The sequence below is a fragment of the Sorex fumeus genome, unplaced genomic scaffold (genome assembly GCF_029834395.1).
Source record: "Sorex fumeus unplaced genomic scaffold, SorFum_2.1 ptg000018l, whole genome shotgun sequence".
In the NCBI taxonomy this organism is placed as follows: Eukaryota; Metazoa; Chordata; class Mammalia; order Eulipotyphla; family Soricidae; genus Sorex; species Sorex fumeus.
In genome coordinates, this window is record NW_026606075.1 from 7,489,424 (window position 1) to 7,507,981 (window position 18,558).

Here is an 18,558-nt window from a genome sequence, read left to right on the forward strand (position 1 = left end):
GAAAGTCAGAAGAATGTTGTATAGGTATTTCAAAGTATTTCAAAGTCCAAAAGGAAATTATTTTTTTGTCACTGCTCGTTATTATACCTACCACTGTTTTATTTTAACATAGAAAGTGAAAAGAAATAATTTCATATCACTTTGGAACTGATTTGAGAGAATTCCCCACACCGTCATTTTTAGGTAGTTATTTCTTTAAAGAAAACTGAAGTATTCTGACTAATTTCCAAGTAAAACCTTTCTCAACATCATTCTCAAAAACTCATTTAAATGAAAGTTAAAATCTTTTAATGTATTCAGTTTTATTTCTCAGTATGGCAGCTATTAGTAACCCCAAGGCACATACTATATTTAAAGGTCTCCATTTGGGGTTTATAATAATAAGTATACTTATTCAGGCATGAAAATTATCTACCCAGAATTAATTAGGGACATGATCTGGAATTTATTTTGTCTTAGAAATCCATTTTCATTGATGTTTTACTATAGATTTTTATTTAGAATTTTTAAGCAGCAGCTCTGTGTAGCTCAGTGTGTATCAGAGATTGGTAACAATGAGGGCTAAAAGCTTTATGTGTAGAAATGTAATGAAAAACATAGTTCATCAGCTGAACTTTACAAAATTTAATAGACTCCAGAGTTAAAACTTGCAAGATGACTTAATTAAATTTCACATGCAGGAAACAAAAATAGAGCATTCGACTATTAGTTTTGAGTTTCAATGAAGTATTATGAAAAAGAACTTTTTATGTTACTCCGGCAATCATAATTTTAATGTCATAATTTATTTTTATTAGCAAAACCTGTTGAAGAATGAACAACATCAAGAAGAAATGGTACTGGATCTACTTTGGGACATCTCCTGCCAGAGCAGCATTTCTTTCCCATCAACCTTAAGTGAAGCATCTTTCCATGTCCTCTCTAGAACTTCTCTTCATTCTGTTGAAGATCATTCCTCCGTGGACGTGAAGTCCATATGGGACGATCTAAGACTCCATCTGCGACGCTTTCTAGTGAGCAAATTACAAAGCCATAATGAAATAGACTGTTCGCAACAAAAAAAATTGTTGAAGACTCAGTGCCTGCGACAGCTTTTGTTTCTTTATTCGGTATCAGAAGTTATAATCAAGTACCAAAACATACAGAATAAACTGTTAGCTAAACTTCTGCAAGAAAGCCTTCCTTCTTACAGCAGGGGATCAAATTTAGACACAGTGGTCCATGGATACCAGAGAACAATGTGTGAGTTATACTCGATGATAAAAGAGGATTTTACCATCCTGAGTGAAATATTAGATCCAGCCTCCACAGTGAAATTCATTAAGGAAACGTACCTGGATACAGCTACAGAAGAAATGGCAAAATTTCTTGCAAATTTCTGTGAGCTGCAGTTCAGAGAAAGTGCTGTCCCTGTGATTAAAACAAGCAAGAGCACCGGCAGGCATAGAGGAGCAGTGCATGCTTTGGGTTAGTGATTTTCAAAATTTCTGTCTGGTTTAACTTATGCCTTTTGATATCTTTAATTTTCCAACACTTTTCTCTTTGGTTTAAGCTATTGCAAACTTGAAAATAAATATGAAATTTTGCCGCACACATTCCTCTTATGCTTTTTTTTCTGTAAGAACAAAAGTAAATCACTTAGAATTTAAAATTTTAAAGATTATTGATTGGAAAGATCTGCCAGTAAGGGATGCTTTTCTTGTTGTTGCACAAAGCTTTCAGTGAAATTATATGACATATAATTTATATGTATACTTCTATATAATATAATCTCATTTGATTATATACTTTTACCCAAACAACTATATGTATAAAACACATATGTAGAGAGATATATACCCAGTTATAAATATGTACATAAAGTATATAAATATAAATTTTCACACATTATATCTTCTGAAGCCAAAGTATTATTAGATTTTTAAAAAGAGTTACTAGAAATTTCTTAAAATTTTCGGTAACTTAAATTGGAAATTTCAAAGTGTACTATTTTGCTGGTCTATTTTAGGTACTATTTTAGTGTACTATTCTCTGCAGAGACAGTATAGAGGTTAAAGTGCTTAGCTTGCCTTTTTAGGACACATGTGCCAATCTTGATTTTATCCCTGGTACCACATAGTACCCAGAGGAGCACCATCAGTGGTGACTCTTGAGCACAGAGCCAAGAATACTCTTGGTTCAAATAATAGCTCAAGCAACACTGTCTATATATATATATATTATATTATATATATGTATATATATGTAATTTAGCTATTATTTGTTTAACCAATTCTGATAAGTATGAATTACAAAATTTTATGATATAATTTGTTGTAGATGCAGAACAATTTTACAGTAGCTGAATTTTGTTTTTTTGGGGGCCTGCCCAGAAGTGCCCAGGTTTTGTTTATTCCTGGTTCAGTGGTCAAGGGTCATTCCTGGTGAGTTTCAGGGTATCATATATGTTTCCAGGATTGGGTCAGCCATGTGTAAGGCAAGCATCTTAGCTGCTATACTATCTCTTTGGCCCCTCACAATAGGTGATTTTCAGAGTTCTGCTAATTCCTCTGGAATATATAGAAAGAAATGATTTTGTAATTTCTTGTTTTATTCAAAAGGAAAGAAATGACTGTGATGTAATAATTTTTATGTCACTTTCATTTCTACCAGTTGGAAAATAATTCAAGGTAAAATAATTGTTTTAAAAATTATGATTAATTTTGCTTTTTCGTAAAACTCTGGAGTACATATAGTTTATGGACTGTAATTTTAATATTTGAAAATTAGTTATGAATTGCTATTTTGAATTTATGATGAGTTTATAAAAATTTCCATAGCTCACTATATTTTCACTTTCTTTTTAACACGTGCCAGAATAACAAAGTACTCTGAATATGATTTTCAAATGATTTAATGTTTCTTTAAAATGATTTTCCTCTGGAAGCTGTATCACATTACGGAATAGAAATATATCAGTCAAGTTTAGGTTATGACAGACTACGAAGTCAGTTAATCTAAGATAATTACAGTTTTGTGCAAATCAAATAGATTTTCCTTCTTTATACAAGTTGGTATGGAGTCTTAAAGGGTTACAACTGATGTATTTTTTCCATTCATGGAACAAAACTCTCAGTGCAAACTTTAATTCCAAAATTTGAAACATTTTCTACAAGTCAAGATATACCAATCTTTCTCAAACTCCTTTATCTGAACTAAATTATTGATTTAAATCATCATTCCTTCCCTTTTTTACACCCATGGGATAACATGAGAACATTAGTATAAATCACTTCATAAATGTTTTTCATGTGCTAACCTTTGTGCCAAGTACATCTCATTCCTATTATTATCCCAATTTCTTAAGCAAAGAAAGAAATTTAACTTGTCTTGGATCATATTCTCAGAATTCTTATTTAGGTCTTTAGGATCCCCAAAACCATGTTCTTGGCCACCATACTATTCACTAGTCTCAAAGTGCACAACTGGAAACTTTATCACCTGTAAAAGAAAGACATTTCACACAGCACTGTGCTCTGGTCTGCCTGAAAAACAATTCAGTTCAGCTTTTTAGGCAACTACCAGAGTCAAGGTATTTAGCAGATATCATTTTGAGCTAGAGATAATAACTGCTACTAATATTATATGAGAACTGCAAAGTATATATTTAATATGTATAGCAGAGCGGGTAGGACATTTGCCTTGCACGTGGCTGACCAGGCCAACACAGGTTCAATTCCTCTGCCCCTCTCACAGAGCCCAGCAAGCTCCCGAGAGTATCTCACCCGCACGGCAAAGCCTGGCAAGCTCCTCGTGACATATTCAATTTGCCAAACACAGTAACAAGTGTCACAATGGAGACATTACTGGGCCCGCTCGAGTAAATCGATGAACAACGGGAGGACAGTGATAGTGACAGTGACAGTCATATTTTTCAATCTTAATGACCAAATCTTATTTAGTACAGAAGTACAGATGAGCATAATTGTCATTATTACTAGTAACAATTATAATTATGTTACTGCTTGAGTAAAATGTAGATTGATTTTAATGGGTTATATGTTATGTTATATTTAGTATACATTTATGTTTTTATGCACACCCAATCTTATATTTTGGTGAAAAACTATTGTAATTCTTTAGGAAACAATAGCACACATTTAGTGTATGAGACATACGTTATTTCATTTAACTTTTCTTACCACTCTGTAATCTAGAAATCATTATTATTTCTAATACACATGTGAAGTTTACATTCAGTAGATAGATGCATAAGTTGGTGGCACGTAGCTATGTATGCTGGTGCTTGCATAGATATATAGACACATACAAGTAGATCTTACATCTTTGTCCATTTATCCATAAGCACTTAGTTTTCTTCCATACTTTTACATGTATGGCTATTATATTGGAGTAGATTTCTTCTATGCACTATATTTATTTCTTCTATACACTATATACATGTCTTCTATACACTTCTATTTCTTCTATAGATTTGTTGAGTTTTTTTTATCATAAAAGAATTTCAAATTTACAAATTGTATTTCCTGCATCTATAGAGATTATATAACTTCTTTGACAATATTTTTATATTTAAGTTAATTGTTGCTATGTGTCACAATTATTGACTTGTGTGTTGATTCTTCCCTTCATCGGGTATAAATCCCATTTGATTGTGGCACATGATTATTTGAGTGTGGTATTGCAGTCAATTTGTTAATATTTTCTATTTTTCCTTCCTTCAAAGCATATATTTTCATTTATAAGTGTTTTAATTGATTTTTCATTGGTTTACAATACTATACAATATTAGAGACTTAGATTTATAATTCTATGTGCCTGTAATTGTCACCATTCCCTCTCGAAGGTTCAAGTACCATCCCATCACCAAAAATGCCTCTCTACTCATTTTCATCCCCCAACTTCCCCTTTTCTTCTGTTCTCCAAATCTAGAAGTTAGTTTTGTTTTTTCCAGTTATCCTTTAGTTATTCATATTTCATATATATAAGGTTATATACATGAAAAGACTATATGGAATAAAGAACTAAGTGACATGATTAAGGATAGTCTTTCTTATTTATAATTATTTATAATTATGTCACTTATGTCATTTATAATAATCATCTCAAGGTCCATGCAATTTTTCCCAAAGGGTGTGAATACTTTTTAAATGGTAGATTAGTATTTTATTGTATATATTAATAATATTCATGGTATATACATGTAAACCATAGTATTTATATATCATATTTGTTTTTCCTCCGCCCCTCTCGGAGAGCCCAGCAAGCTACTGAAAGTATCTCGCCTGCACGGAAAAGCCTGGCAAGCTACCCGTGACATATTTGATATGCCAAACACAGTTACAAGTGTCACAATGGAGATGTTGCTGGGCCCGCTCAAGCAAATCAACGAACAATGGGAGGACAGTGACAGTGACAGTGACATATATGTTTAATTATATATAATATTATATATAATATACATTGTGAGCTATAGCACAGTGGTAGGGCGTTTGCCTTGCGCGCAGCCGGCCCAGCTGAGATGGGTTTGATTCCTCTGCCCCTCTTGGAGAGCCGCAAACTACTGAGAGTATCTCGCCCACACGGCAAAGCCTGGCAAGCTACTCGTGACGTATTCGATATGCCAAACACAGTAACAACAAGTCTCACCATGGAGACGTTACTGGGCCCGCTCGAGCAAATCGATGAACAACGGGAAGACAATGCTACAGTGCTTGTCAGATAGAATATTGCGAATGTGTTCCTCTCCACTTACAAATTATAATATACATATATAATCTCTATCTATCTATCTCTCTATCTATCTATACACCACAGCCTCTTTGTCCAGCTGTTGATAGGCATTTATATAGCTTCCATGCTTTGCAAATTGTGGATAAGACTGCGTTAAATATAGGGGCACAGCATTTTTTTAAAAAAAATTAGTGTTTTTAGGCCCTTTAAATAAAAACTTAGGAGTGGTATTGTTGGGATACATGGATTTCTATTTAATTTTTTTAACTCTTGTAATGGCGTTTTAGTCTACATAAATTTTTCATAGAGGTTCTGCACCAGATTGCATTTTGCCAACCAGAGTACCAAATTTAAGATTTTTTTTTGGTACATTCTTATCAATATTTATTTTCACTCTTTTTGATGTACATTCTCACTGATGTCCATTCTCACACTGTACTGTTGTACAGTGATAGCTCACTGTCACTGTCACTGCCCTCCAATTGTTCATTGATTTGCTCGAGCGGGCCCAGTAACGTCTCCATTGTGACACTTGTTACTATGTTTGGCATATCGAATACGTCACGGGGAGCTTGCCAGGCTCTGCCGGAATCGAACTCGGGTCGGCCATGTTGGCCGCTTGCAAGGCTAATGCCCTACCCGCTATGCTATTGCTCCAGCCCCCGCTGTGCTATTGCTCCGGCCTATTGCTAGCTCATTGTGGTTTTAATATGCATTTCTCTAATGGGGTTTGCTAATATTTCCTTGAGTATATATCAACTGTAGAATACTTCAGTTATATTTACCTTGAAGTTTTTTTCTTATAGTTTCCTTATATGACTTTGATATCAGGGTAATACTGATCACATAAAATAAATTTGGAAGTGTCTCTTACTCCTTGGAGCGATAGCACAGCGGTAGGGCATTTGCCTTGCGCACAGCCAGCCCGGTCAAGCCGGGTTCGATTCCTCCGCCCCTCTCAAAGAGCCCGACAAGCTACTGAGAATATCTCAGCCGCTCGGCAAAGCCTGGCAAGCTCTCCGTGACGTATCTGATATGCCAAACACAGTAACAACAAGTCTAACAATCGAGACGTTACTGGACCCACTCTAGCAAATCTACGAACAACAGGAGAACAGTGTTTGTTTGTTGTTTGTTTCAATATTTTGTTTTTCTTTGTTTTTGGATTTCGGGCCATCCTCAGTGGTGTTCAGGCCCAACTTCTGGTTCTGTGCTTGGATGTTGTGCCTGGAAGAGTTTGTAAATTAGTTCCTTCCCCCACCTCTTTTTTTCTGGGGAGGGGGGAAGGCAGGATTGGGACTCTACCTAGCCATACTTAGGGGTTATTTTTGGCCTCTGTGTCCAGGAGTGATATCTAATAGTGCTTGGGGGCCATACACAGCTCCAGAGACCACAACTAGAGTTGGGATCACATGCAGGCAAGTGCCTTACCTCTGTACTATCCTTCCTGCCCCTTGCATGTTGGTCTTGATGAGTCCTGATTATTAAGGTATATACTTCTAGTGTTTTGTTTATCTAAGATACTGTTGATCAATTAAATCTTTTTATATTGTTCGTTATATTTTTCATTGAGAATTTTTATCTCTGAATAATCTATAAATGATCAATATATGTATCCAAGCATAGATAGACATATCTATATTCATAATAGAGTACATTTAGCATCAAAATAGAGCAATAGTACAGCGGTAGGGCGTTTGCCTTACAAGTGGCCAACATGGCCGACCCGAGTTCGATTCCTCCGCCCCTCTCGGAGAGCCCGGCAAGCTACCGAGAGTATTCGATATGCCAGACACAGTAACGACAAAGTCTCCAATGGAGACGTTACTGGGCCCGCTCGAGCAAATCGATGAACAACGGGAGGACTGTGGACCATGGAGCATCAAAAATAGCAATTACTGCTTATTAACTATAAAGATTTATGTATGTGATTTTACTTAATCTGAGCAAACTTTTTCCTTTTTTTTTTGAGCAAACTTTTTAATGGAAACATTCTAAATTTGAGAAAACTGAGATTTACAGAGGGAAACATAACAAGATCACAGAAGACTATGCTCAGGAGACGATACAGTGCTCAGGGGACCATGAGTGCTGGGAACTGAACCAAAAGTCTCACACATATCACACCCCTGGCTAATCGTTTGCTTTTCTTTTTTTTTTTTCTTTTTTTATTAGTGAAACAGCATGAGGTACAGTTATAGACTTACAAATTTTGTGCTTGGGTTTCAGTTATACCATGATCAAGTGCCCATCCCTCCACCAGTGCCCGTCATCCATCACCACGGGTCCCAGCATCCCCCCTACCCCCCATCCCCCCCCCCGTCCCATCCTGCCTCTGTGGCAGGGTATTCCCCCTTGTTCTCTCTCTCTTCTTTTGGGTACTGTGTTTTGTAAGAGAGGCATTGAGTGGCAATCCTGTTTGGTCTATAGACTACTTTTAGCATGCTTTCTGCTCTCATTCAGTGTTTTTGGTTCTTTTCATTGACATAGATTCATACATTACTGATTCAGTATTTGTTTATTTACTCAGAAACTGACTAGAGGCAATTTTTCATGCTTTTTCATTTTATTTTACCAGCTGACATGTCTGGTGATCATCACCTGGCTACCCCAAAAAACTTCCACCAATACCACATAGCTGGGTTTGATTCAGGCTTTCTTGTACAAGTACTTAAGATTTAGTGACTATCGCTTTATTTTCCTGCAATAAAATACCAGACACTTTATAAATAGTTTTATTCCTTGGCTTCATTTCTATTTTTTGTCATTGTGTGGTATCATTTCTTCTTCTGAATGTTTATATGATTTTGAGTGTTTTATTTTCTTGACTGCGTGGTTGATTTAATACTTACTACATTTAAAAGTATATGCCTTGTATGTTCTGTTATTTGGAGATAGTGATGGAATTATAATAATATAAGCATAGAGTCTTTGTGACTTGGTGATTTATCCTTGAGAAGAACAAAGATAAACTGTTTTACAGTTTTAAGAATGATATAAGAACCGAGACTTTTATTTTGTTAACCAGTATTATAGTTTTTCTAACAATCTGAAGGCAATTTTCAATTATTCTATAAAAGTTTCTAATACAATATTTTCTCTTTTTTCATTTAGTTAATAATGTCCTAAGGTAAAAATAAATGGTTTTCAAAAAGCTTGAAATTTGTGTTGAGCATTTTTATGATAGCCTGAGTTTCATTATCTGGGAAGTAAGATCCATATTTAGGTATGTACAGATGTCATCTACATTTTAGGAGGAGTATCTTTCTTACAACATTTTTTTCTAGGTATAGTTTGGAGTGGTTACAATGAAATTATTTTTAGAACTTTTTTTTTTAAGTAATTGTGGTTACTTTTGTCAGTGCTTGAAAAAGGATTGTTTATGGGTAACCAATTCTGAGGATAGTTACAGAGATAGATAAAGGGGCAGGGGACTAGTTGAAATGACCCGAGCAGAGCCCCTATACCTCGTGCCTGCCCCCCAAGTTCCCCAAATTGACCCCCAACCATATTCCTAGTGAAACCCTCAAATTAAAGCCCACAAAAGCTAGGAGAGGCTTAGCTTCCTAGAACTCCACAGTGCCTCTGTATAGTATTATGCTCCTGAGATAGAAATGAAGATTTTCAGGAGTTCGCCTATGACAGGCACAGAGGCTGGAATTTCAAGTAATGTAAAATAATATATGGACGGGGGGTAGCTTATAAAGATAGTTGTCACAGATTAACTCATTTTTAAAATTTTGGTTTGGGTTGGGTACATCCCCGCTGTGCTCAGGATTTACTCTTGATTCTTATTCAGGAATCACTCCTGGCAGTGCTTAGGAGACCATATGTGGTGCTGGGGGATCAAACCCAGATTGACTGTGTGCAAGACCACAGATTTCTTTAATTTAGTGATAAGGTATCAGGTGTTTGACCGAAGCATTGTTGTAAATACTAGTATTTGATAAACAGCTGTTACTCCCCATTACTACTCCTCATGGCTATATCGTAACTTCTATATTTAAATAAAAGCTTTACATTCCTTGCAATTATTTTCCTTTCAGTGAAAAGTGTGCATACTGGAATGCAAGGATGGAGATTCTGAATTTCTCATTCTCCAGTTTTACAACTTTAGATGAATCATTTAACTTTTATGATTTTTTTTCTAATTGAGAAAACATGAGTCATTATATTAATGGTCTAAGTCCCCTTTAATTCTAAACTTTTTTCTGACTTTAAGTGACATAGGAATTCTTCTTTTTTTTTTTTTTTTCGCTTTTTGGGTCACACCCGGCGATACACAGGGACTACTCCTGGCTCATGCACTGAAAATTTTTTCTAGACCAGAGTTTATATGTACAGTTTATCAGTGGAAAACACCAGATTTGTTTTCTCTTTTGATAGTCTATCTGTATTAACTGACTAAACACGTGACTTTGTACGCCACATTAACAGATACAAAAAACCACTGCAGACCTTTATTTGTGATTTTTCTTCTCTAAGTAAAATCTTTGAGAATAACTGTATGAAAACTGTTCACCTTCTGTAGATGCATTTTTCATAAGGATAGTCGTATAAAGAAGGAAGAGGATAATCAAGCAATTACAGGAAATATCTTTCCTTCTAAGCGTACATCTGAAAGTATTAGTAATTTTTTGGCAGGGTTTCCCCTTTGGTCCCCCGAGTGTTTTCATTTTGTTTTATTTCTACTTTCAATTTTTAATTATTTATTTTTGGGTTCATTTTTAATCAGATAATCGGAAATTAAGATCACAGGCAAGAGCTGGAAATGCAATTATTACTCGGTGTAGTTGATTGAAAAGAAATCCATATGGCCTTTTTCTCTGGGATGTCTTTAATGCAGACAAGGCAGGGATTTAATAATGATGTGGTTGTTGTTGTATTTTTCCTAGAGAAGAATCAGTTTATTTCAGACAGTAGGCATGGGAGTGATCTTGTACTCACAGTCCGTAGATAAGAATTTCAAGAGCCGTAATGAAAAGAAACAATCCTACATGCTAACCTTTTATTGACAATTTTGATCTGTTTCTTTCTTCAACGCCTGTGGAAAACTAAACCAATGATTTTGGTTTTGATGTAATTAATCCAAATGCCTTTCCTCCTTTAGTTCTGTTACTGGCCATGTTCTGTACCTTCTGAAAATTCTAAAATATGCCAATTTGCTAACCTTTCCATCAGAGAGAGAGAAGGAGAAGGGGGCATGTCTTCCCACCATCTGAATCAGGAGGACATAGACCATGGGATTGGATTCTTTTATGTTCTGACTCTCTGTACCAAATGTGATGCTTAAGGCTAAAGGTACAACCAGAACGATTTGGGCAGGAGGGCTCCCTAGTGGTGCTCAGAGGATCAGGGTCCTTCTACATGTTCTCTGTGGTACTGCTACAGCCCTGTGTTGCTAGGAATCCCCAGGCTGGCTCTGGGGCTGGGAGCTTCACCTGTTGATGCTGGGTTGTTGAGGACACTCTTCATGTCTAGACACAGTCATTTTTCTGTGGTGCCTAAGATCAAACTGGGGTTAGTAGCACACTTGACACGTGCATTAACCCCTGCACTGTCTTTCTGCTTTCCCCAGATTTCTTTTTAGCTAATCCTTTACATAGGAAGCACTGTAGCACTGTCTTCCCGTTGTTCGTGGATTTTCTCGAGTGGGTACCAGTATGTCTTCATTGTGAGATTTGGTGTTACTGTTTTTGGCATATCAAATACATCATGGGTAGCTTGCCAGGCTCTGCCAATAGGAAGCAGATAGAACAAATTCTTCGTACTGTTCAAGATTGTGTTTTTTTGTGTTAAGAAGCATGTCTAAGTATCTTAATTTTCTTTCTCTCATTTGTATTGGGGTGCCAGAATTTCTGTTGGTACTCTTCATCATTCCACCACTCCAGCCATTCTGCTTCCCTCCACTAATGTCTCCAGGGTGCCTCTCAGCCACCCTTTCCATGCAAGCTCAGCTCTGTAGACAAAACTTCCAGTTCCAACATCTTCAGCCATTTGTTGCTTCCTTATTATGTTTCTTCATATTGCATATGTGAGGAACATTTAAAAAATATTTAGAGTGGAAATGGTCGCACACAAACACACACATAGATGATTAAAACTAAACTCCTGGCATGTCTCAAAATTGTAAATCAATAAGTTGATACAGATTTTTTTCAAAATTGATAGTGAAAAATATCTGTATCAACTTATTGATTTACAATTTTGTATACTTACAAACTTGACCTTTGTAAGTATACAGATTTTAAAAATTAATAATATGAATAATTCTATGCTAATACATTTTAAAACTAACATGGAATAGATAAATCATATAGCTACATTGTTTAGTAAGAGTGAGGAGAGGAGAATGAAAATGTAAGGGAAATTCTGAATAGGCCTATAAAAAATAAAAGTGTATTTTATCCTAGAGTGGAATTTAAGCTTTATGATAAAATATTATGCTATAGATAATGCTTAAGTGGGCTGGAGCAATAGCACAGCGTTAGGGTATTTGCCTTGCATGTGGCCGACATAGCCGACCCAAGTTCAATTCCTCCACCCCTCTCGGAGAGCCCGGCAAGCTACCGAGAGTATCTCGCCCGCATTGCAGAGCCTGGCAAGCTACCCGTGACATACTCAATATGCCAAACACAGTAACAACAAGTCTCACAATGGAGACGTTACTGGGCCAGCTTGAGCAAATCAATGAACAACGGGAGGACAGTGACAGTGAATGCTTGAGTATCTGCGTTAAAAAGTAAAAGGTTATAATAAAAATCTCTAAAAGATTTTTATTATAATCTGAAAGATTATAATAAAAATACAAAACACTTGCATAGACATAGAACATTCAATATTAATAAAATATTACTTCATTATTGGAAAAAATATAAGACCTCTTAGCAAGCCAGGAATAAACAGACCTTTCTTAACCATGTAGAGGACATCTATGAGTGTCTGAGTCAATGCGATACTCAATGGCAAAGTGCTAAGAACTCTGTTTAGCCTTTTAAAGAAACTCTTTTAAGGCCTCTTAAAGCAAAACTGGTTTCAAGGTTATGAATTTCCTAATGTTGCTGTTTTCATTCTTTCAAATCTGAATAATAATTTAGCAGCGTAGAGTATCTTTGGTGAGGTATTCATGTCATTGAGTTTTATTTTTGGTTTGCTTTGTCTTTTATTATATTTCTCCGTTCTCTCCTGGCTGGTAGAGTCTCATCTGATAGATCTGCTGTGAATCTTATGAGCTTTCCTTTGTATGTGAGTTCCTTTTTTTTTTTTTTTATTAGTGAAACACCATGAGGTACAGTTATAGACTTACACATTTTTGTGCCTGGGTTTCAGTTACACAATATGTGAGAGGGAAAGAGGAGAAAGAAGGACTAACTGTATCCAGATTATTGTGATAATTATTTTGCAATATTATCTATATTCTATCATTTTGTTTTATCCCTCAATGAGTACGAATTCAGTTTTTAATTCTCCTTCCCACTCAACCAGCCTCCAAAGACATATTTAATTTTATTTTAAATTTTTATTAGTGAAACTCCATGAGGTACAGTTATAGACTTACAAATTTTTGTGCTTGGGTTTCAGTTATACAATGATCAAGTACCCATCACTCCACCAGTGCCCATCCTCCACCACCATGGGTCCCAGCATCCCTCCCACCCCCAGTCCCCCCATCCCACCCTGCCTCTGTGGCAGGGCATTCCTTTTGTTCTCTCTCTCCTTTTGGGTGCTGTGGTTTTCAAAAGAGGCATTGAGTGGCAATCATGTTATAGTCTACTTTCAGCATGCTTCTCCCATCCTGGGAGGATCCTCCCATCACCCTTTATTTGGTGCTCCCTTCTCTATCTGAGCTTCCTTTTCCCCTAGCACATGTGGCTGGCCTCCAAATCATGGAGCAAAATTCCTGGTTCTAATCTCGGCCACTCCTGGGTTTTAGTCTCCGATTTTGTTACTTTATGTTCCTCAGATGAATGCAATCTTTCTGTGTCTATTCCGTTTTTTTCTGCGTGAGTTCCTTTTTTGATCTTGCTGCTTTCAATATTCTTTGATTTTTGTCATTCTGATTATTTGTCTTAGAGTTTTTGTTTTTGTCTTTGGGTCATACCCAGCAATGCTGAGGGGTTGCTCCTGGCTCTGCATTTAGGAATTACTCCTGGCAGTGCTGGGGGAACGTATGGGACGCCAGGGATCTTACCCGGTTGGCCTCGTGCAAAGCAAATGCTCTACCCACTGTACTAACTCTCCAGTCCCTCTTAGAATTTTTACGTTTGGATCTATTTTTGCTGGGATTATTTCAGGCCTCTTGGATCTGAGTTCCTGGGAAATTCTTAGCTATGCTTTCTTTCGTGGTTGTTCATCATATTTACCTTATTATTCTTCTGGAACTTGGACAATTATTTATTTATTTAGTGAATCATTGTGAGGTACAGTTACAGGCTTACAAACTTTCGTGCTTGCCTTTCAGTCATACAATGATCAAGTACCCATCCCTCCACCAGTGCCCATTTTCCACCACCAATGGTCCCAGCATCCCTCCCACCACCCCCAATCCATCCCCTCTACCCTACCCCACCTCTGTGGCAGGGCGTTTCCTCTTGCTCTCTCTTTTTTGGGGGGGGAGGTATTGTGGTTTGCAATAGAGGTATTAAGTGGCCATCATGTTTGGTCTATAGTATACTTTCAGCCCGCATCTCCCATACCAAGTGAGTCCTCCTGGCACCCTTTACTTGGTGGTCCCTTCTCTATCTGAACTGCCTTTTCCCCCAGCATGTGAGACTAGCTTCTAAGCTGTGTAGAGATCCTTCTGGTACTTATCTCTACTATTCTTGGGTGTTAGTCGCCCATTCTGTAACTTTTTATTCCACAAATGAGTGCAATCTTTCTATGTCTATCTGTCTTTTTCGGACTCATTTCACTTATCATGATACTTTCCATGTAGAACCACTTGCATGCAAATTTCATGACATCATCTTTTCTAACAGCTGCATAGTATTCCATTGTGTAGATGTCCCACAGTTTCTTTAACCAGTCATCTGTTCTCAGGCACTTGGGTTTTTTCCAGATTTTGACTATTGTAAACAGTGCTGCAATGAATATATAAGTGCAGATGTCATTTCTACTATACTTTTTTGCCTCTCCGGTATATATTCCCAGGACTGGTATTGCTGGGTCAAATGGGAGCTCAATTTCTAATTTTTTGAGACTCGTCCATACTGTTTTCCAAATGGACTGAACCAGTCAGCATTCCCACTAGCAGTGAAGGAGAGTCCCTTTCTCTCCACTTCCATGCCAGCACTGGTTGCTTTTGTTCTTTTGGGTGTGGGCCAATCTCTGAGGTGTGAGATGATATCTCATTGTTGTTTTGATCTGCATCTCCCTGATAATTAGTGATGAAGAGCATTTTTTCATGTGCCATTTGGCCATTCATGTTTCTTCTTTCAGAAAGTTTCTGTTCATTTCATTGCCCCACTTTCTGTTGGGGTTGGACGTTTTCTTCTTGTGGAGTTGAAGCAGTGCCTTGTAAATCCTTGATATCAACCCCTTATCACATGGGTATTGGGTGAATATCCTTCGGACTTGGACAATTTTTTTAAATTTATTTTTGAATCACCATGAGAACAGTCACAAAACCTTTCAGTTCAAGTCTTGGTCAGTCATACAATGATCAAACACCTGTCCCTTCACCAGTGCGCATTTTCCACCATCAAAAACCCAGTATACCCCCCTTCCCATCCACCTCCCGTCTGTGTGGTGGATTTCTACTTTACTCTCTCTCTCTACATTGATCATATTCGATACTATGACAAAAGACCCAACATTATTATTTGGAATTTTCCCCCAACAGACCTGCCAAAAAGATATCATTAGATAATTTGTTTTCTATTGCTGATTATGAAGAGCACATGATGTCATGTGGTCACAATAGCAGCCATGAGAATTTGGATTTCTGATATTTTAATAATAAACCTAGAGGGATTACTGCCAAAAGCCCCTGGGTTCTGAGATTAGTTTGTGTGCCTGGGATCATGGCCGTTCAGAAGCTGGAGGAGGCGTTTGAGGGTGGCAACCTAGAGCATTGTCATGGCAGGGAGCAGGGCCGATTCCACCCCCCATCTCACGAGACCCCTTGTGCCTCATCAATTCAGTCTCATACCTGGCTGTTCATTAGGCTCTAAATGATGCAGGCCACCATTCCACCGTCGCAAAGAGGGACAGGCGGAGGGACAGACACCCTTTCCCTCCCAGGGCGGCATAGCACCATAGTTAAATGCACAGTCCAGCTGCATTTCGGTTGGGCATTGTATTTTGCTCAGATTTTCCCACCAACATTTAAGCCTGTTTTTCAGGGACAAATGCTAGATAGTTTACTTTCCATTGACCACTTTCTATATCAGGAAATGTCATGCGGCCGCTTATGTGGCTGTGTGGTTCAGAAAATAGTCCTGGTGCCCGCATACCAGAGCAATGCTTGTAGAAGCTCATGGTCACCGGGATTCCATCGGGAGAAGGCGGGGAGACAGCACCTACCCCATCTGGGACCTCCCAGTGCTATCGGCTCTGTACGGGCCCGGAGAATTCTCCAGGAGTTGTGGAGCCCACCAGCCGGATTTCTTCACTGCTGCGTGCTGTAAGATGGTGCTGGGGCGGGTTGTGAGGACTTGGACAATTCTTACATCATTCCTCTTCATCTCATTCCATTGTTCTTTGATGTGTTATTTTTTCCTTTCAATTTTTCCCATTTTCTCTTGTTTTCTAGAGGCTTCCTGCATCTCATTTTGGGGCCCCCCAGTCTTTTTCTTGGCTGCTGTTTTTCTGTTGCTCAGACATTCTGATATATATAATATATATATATATATATCACCATATCTACCATTTCTGTCACTTCTAAATGTAGCTTTTCATTTCTACTCTCATAAAGGTAAAGGTAAAGGTAAAGGCCCTCCCGTTGATCGTCGATTTGCTCGAGCGGGCCCAGTAACGTCTCCATTGGAGACTTTGTTGTTACTGTGTCTGGCATATCGAATACTCTCGGTAGCTTGCCGAGCTCTCCGAGAGGGGCAGAGGAATCGAACTCGGGTCGGCCATGTTGGCCGCGTGTAAGGCAGACGCCCTACCCGCTGTGCTATCGCTCCAGCCCAGTGGCCGCTCTACTCTCATACTTTCTTTTATTTTGCTGACTACTTGGGCCATCATTTCTTTGAGCTCTTTAAACATCTTTGACATGGTGTCACTAAAGTCATTCTCAGCATTATTGAACAGGTTGGTACTGGTAGAGCTGCCGTGTTATTATCATTCCTCAACCTTAGTGGTATTCTAAGGATCTACCCTATTGTATTTGACGTGCCTCTGCTGTGCTGAGGATGAATCTTTGTAATCAACCCCACTTCAAGCCTCTGATGGATTGGGCTGGGTTTTCTTTTCCTTCTGTTTTCACCCGCAGTAGGAATTGTAATTGTGAGCTTCACGAGGTGTAGTGAGTAAAATTGTTGACCCAAGGTTCAGGAGATGTGAAGCAGGTCTGATGAGAATATGGCAGGGATAGTCTGGTGTGGAGGCCTATGGGACATAGCCTTGTTCTGGTTCTTAAGGTTTGATAATGACACAAGTTACTCAGGATCTTTTGCGGAATATTATTCAATATTCATTTTGTAAAGAATGCTATGCAGAACATTAATTCAATATTATTTCTCATTTATATTTTTCAATTGTATCATTTTTGTTTTCTATTTACAAATACATAGTCAATTGTATAATACTGTTTCCTAAGTGTATTATTTTTACTGTGTTCCTACAGTTCTCTGTGTGTACTGTTTGCTTTCATTCTTATATTAAATGAATAATCAATTCTTATCTTTTGATTCTTACAATATTTCTGAAAAGTTAAATTTTCTTCCTATTTTATAGATACAAAAACTGTGTTTGTAACTGTAGCCCAAAGTTTACTGCCTAGGCAACACATTGGCTAGGATTCAGACCCACTTTTGCATACTGTAACCAAGTCTATTATCATAATTACTATGATTTACTGTCTCTTGCAAAATAAGTTCAGTTGCAATATCAAGAGAAAAATGTTTTATAATAGACGAACAATCCCCATTTTAGTCACAGACTTTTATGTTGCACGGTTGTAACAGATCCTTGTCTCTATGTCTATAAATTTAAAATGTAATGAATTTTGAAAATAACTATTATAGTAATACAATACAATATTATATCACTAGATTTTCTGTTTGCAAAAGGTTTGAAAAGAAAAAAACTAAGGCTTTAAATATTAATATATGAAAATTAAAATGATATTTTTACTTAATATTTTTTAAAGAATCTCATTTTATTTCTAAAATGCAAGTAAGCTGATTACATTTAGGGTATTTTTTTTAAAATCAGAATTAAGCTAAAAGTAACTAAATGAAATGGTTGAAGCAATTACTACAAAGGTTGATACTCTTTTCTGCAATTAATAACAATGCTGATAGTAAGCATTTTGTCAAAATGTTCCCACATTTTGTATGTTTTTAATTTGACTTATCTTTGTTACATCACCACTGAGAAATGAGGCAGCATAGCACTTTAAGTTCTTGATTTCTTGATTTCTGACTTCTACTTTCTCCTGCTAAAATATTTAGTTATTCTGTATCTTGATTTATGAACTTAATAAAAATTTGCATAATTAGCTCACTTGCTTAATAATAACATTTACATCTTTTTAACTTCATAGGTCATTACTCCCTAAGTTCTTGTTTAGCATATGGTCATTTTCCAAGGACTATTATAAATGTTGAATATTGTTTAATTAACATGTGTTTTCCTCAGGTTTACAAAAATGTAATG

General features: G+C 37.1%; 1 protein-coding gene across 1 annotated transcript in view; it reads left to right on the forward strand.

Moving 5' to 3' along the window:
* Nucleotides 1–18,558, forward strand: part of KIAA0825 (KIAA0825 ortholog) — a 441,165-nt gene that overhangs the window by 84,564 nt on the left and 338,043 nt on the right. Inside the window, exon 5 of the mRNA XM_056112442.1 lies at nt 798–1,467. Coding sequence (XP_055968417.1) covers nt 798–1,467 — 670 coding nt within the window. The remainder of the gene's footprint in view (nt 1–797; nt 1,468–18,558) is intronic.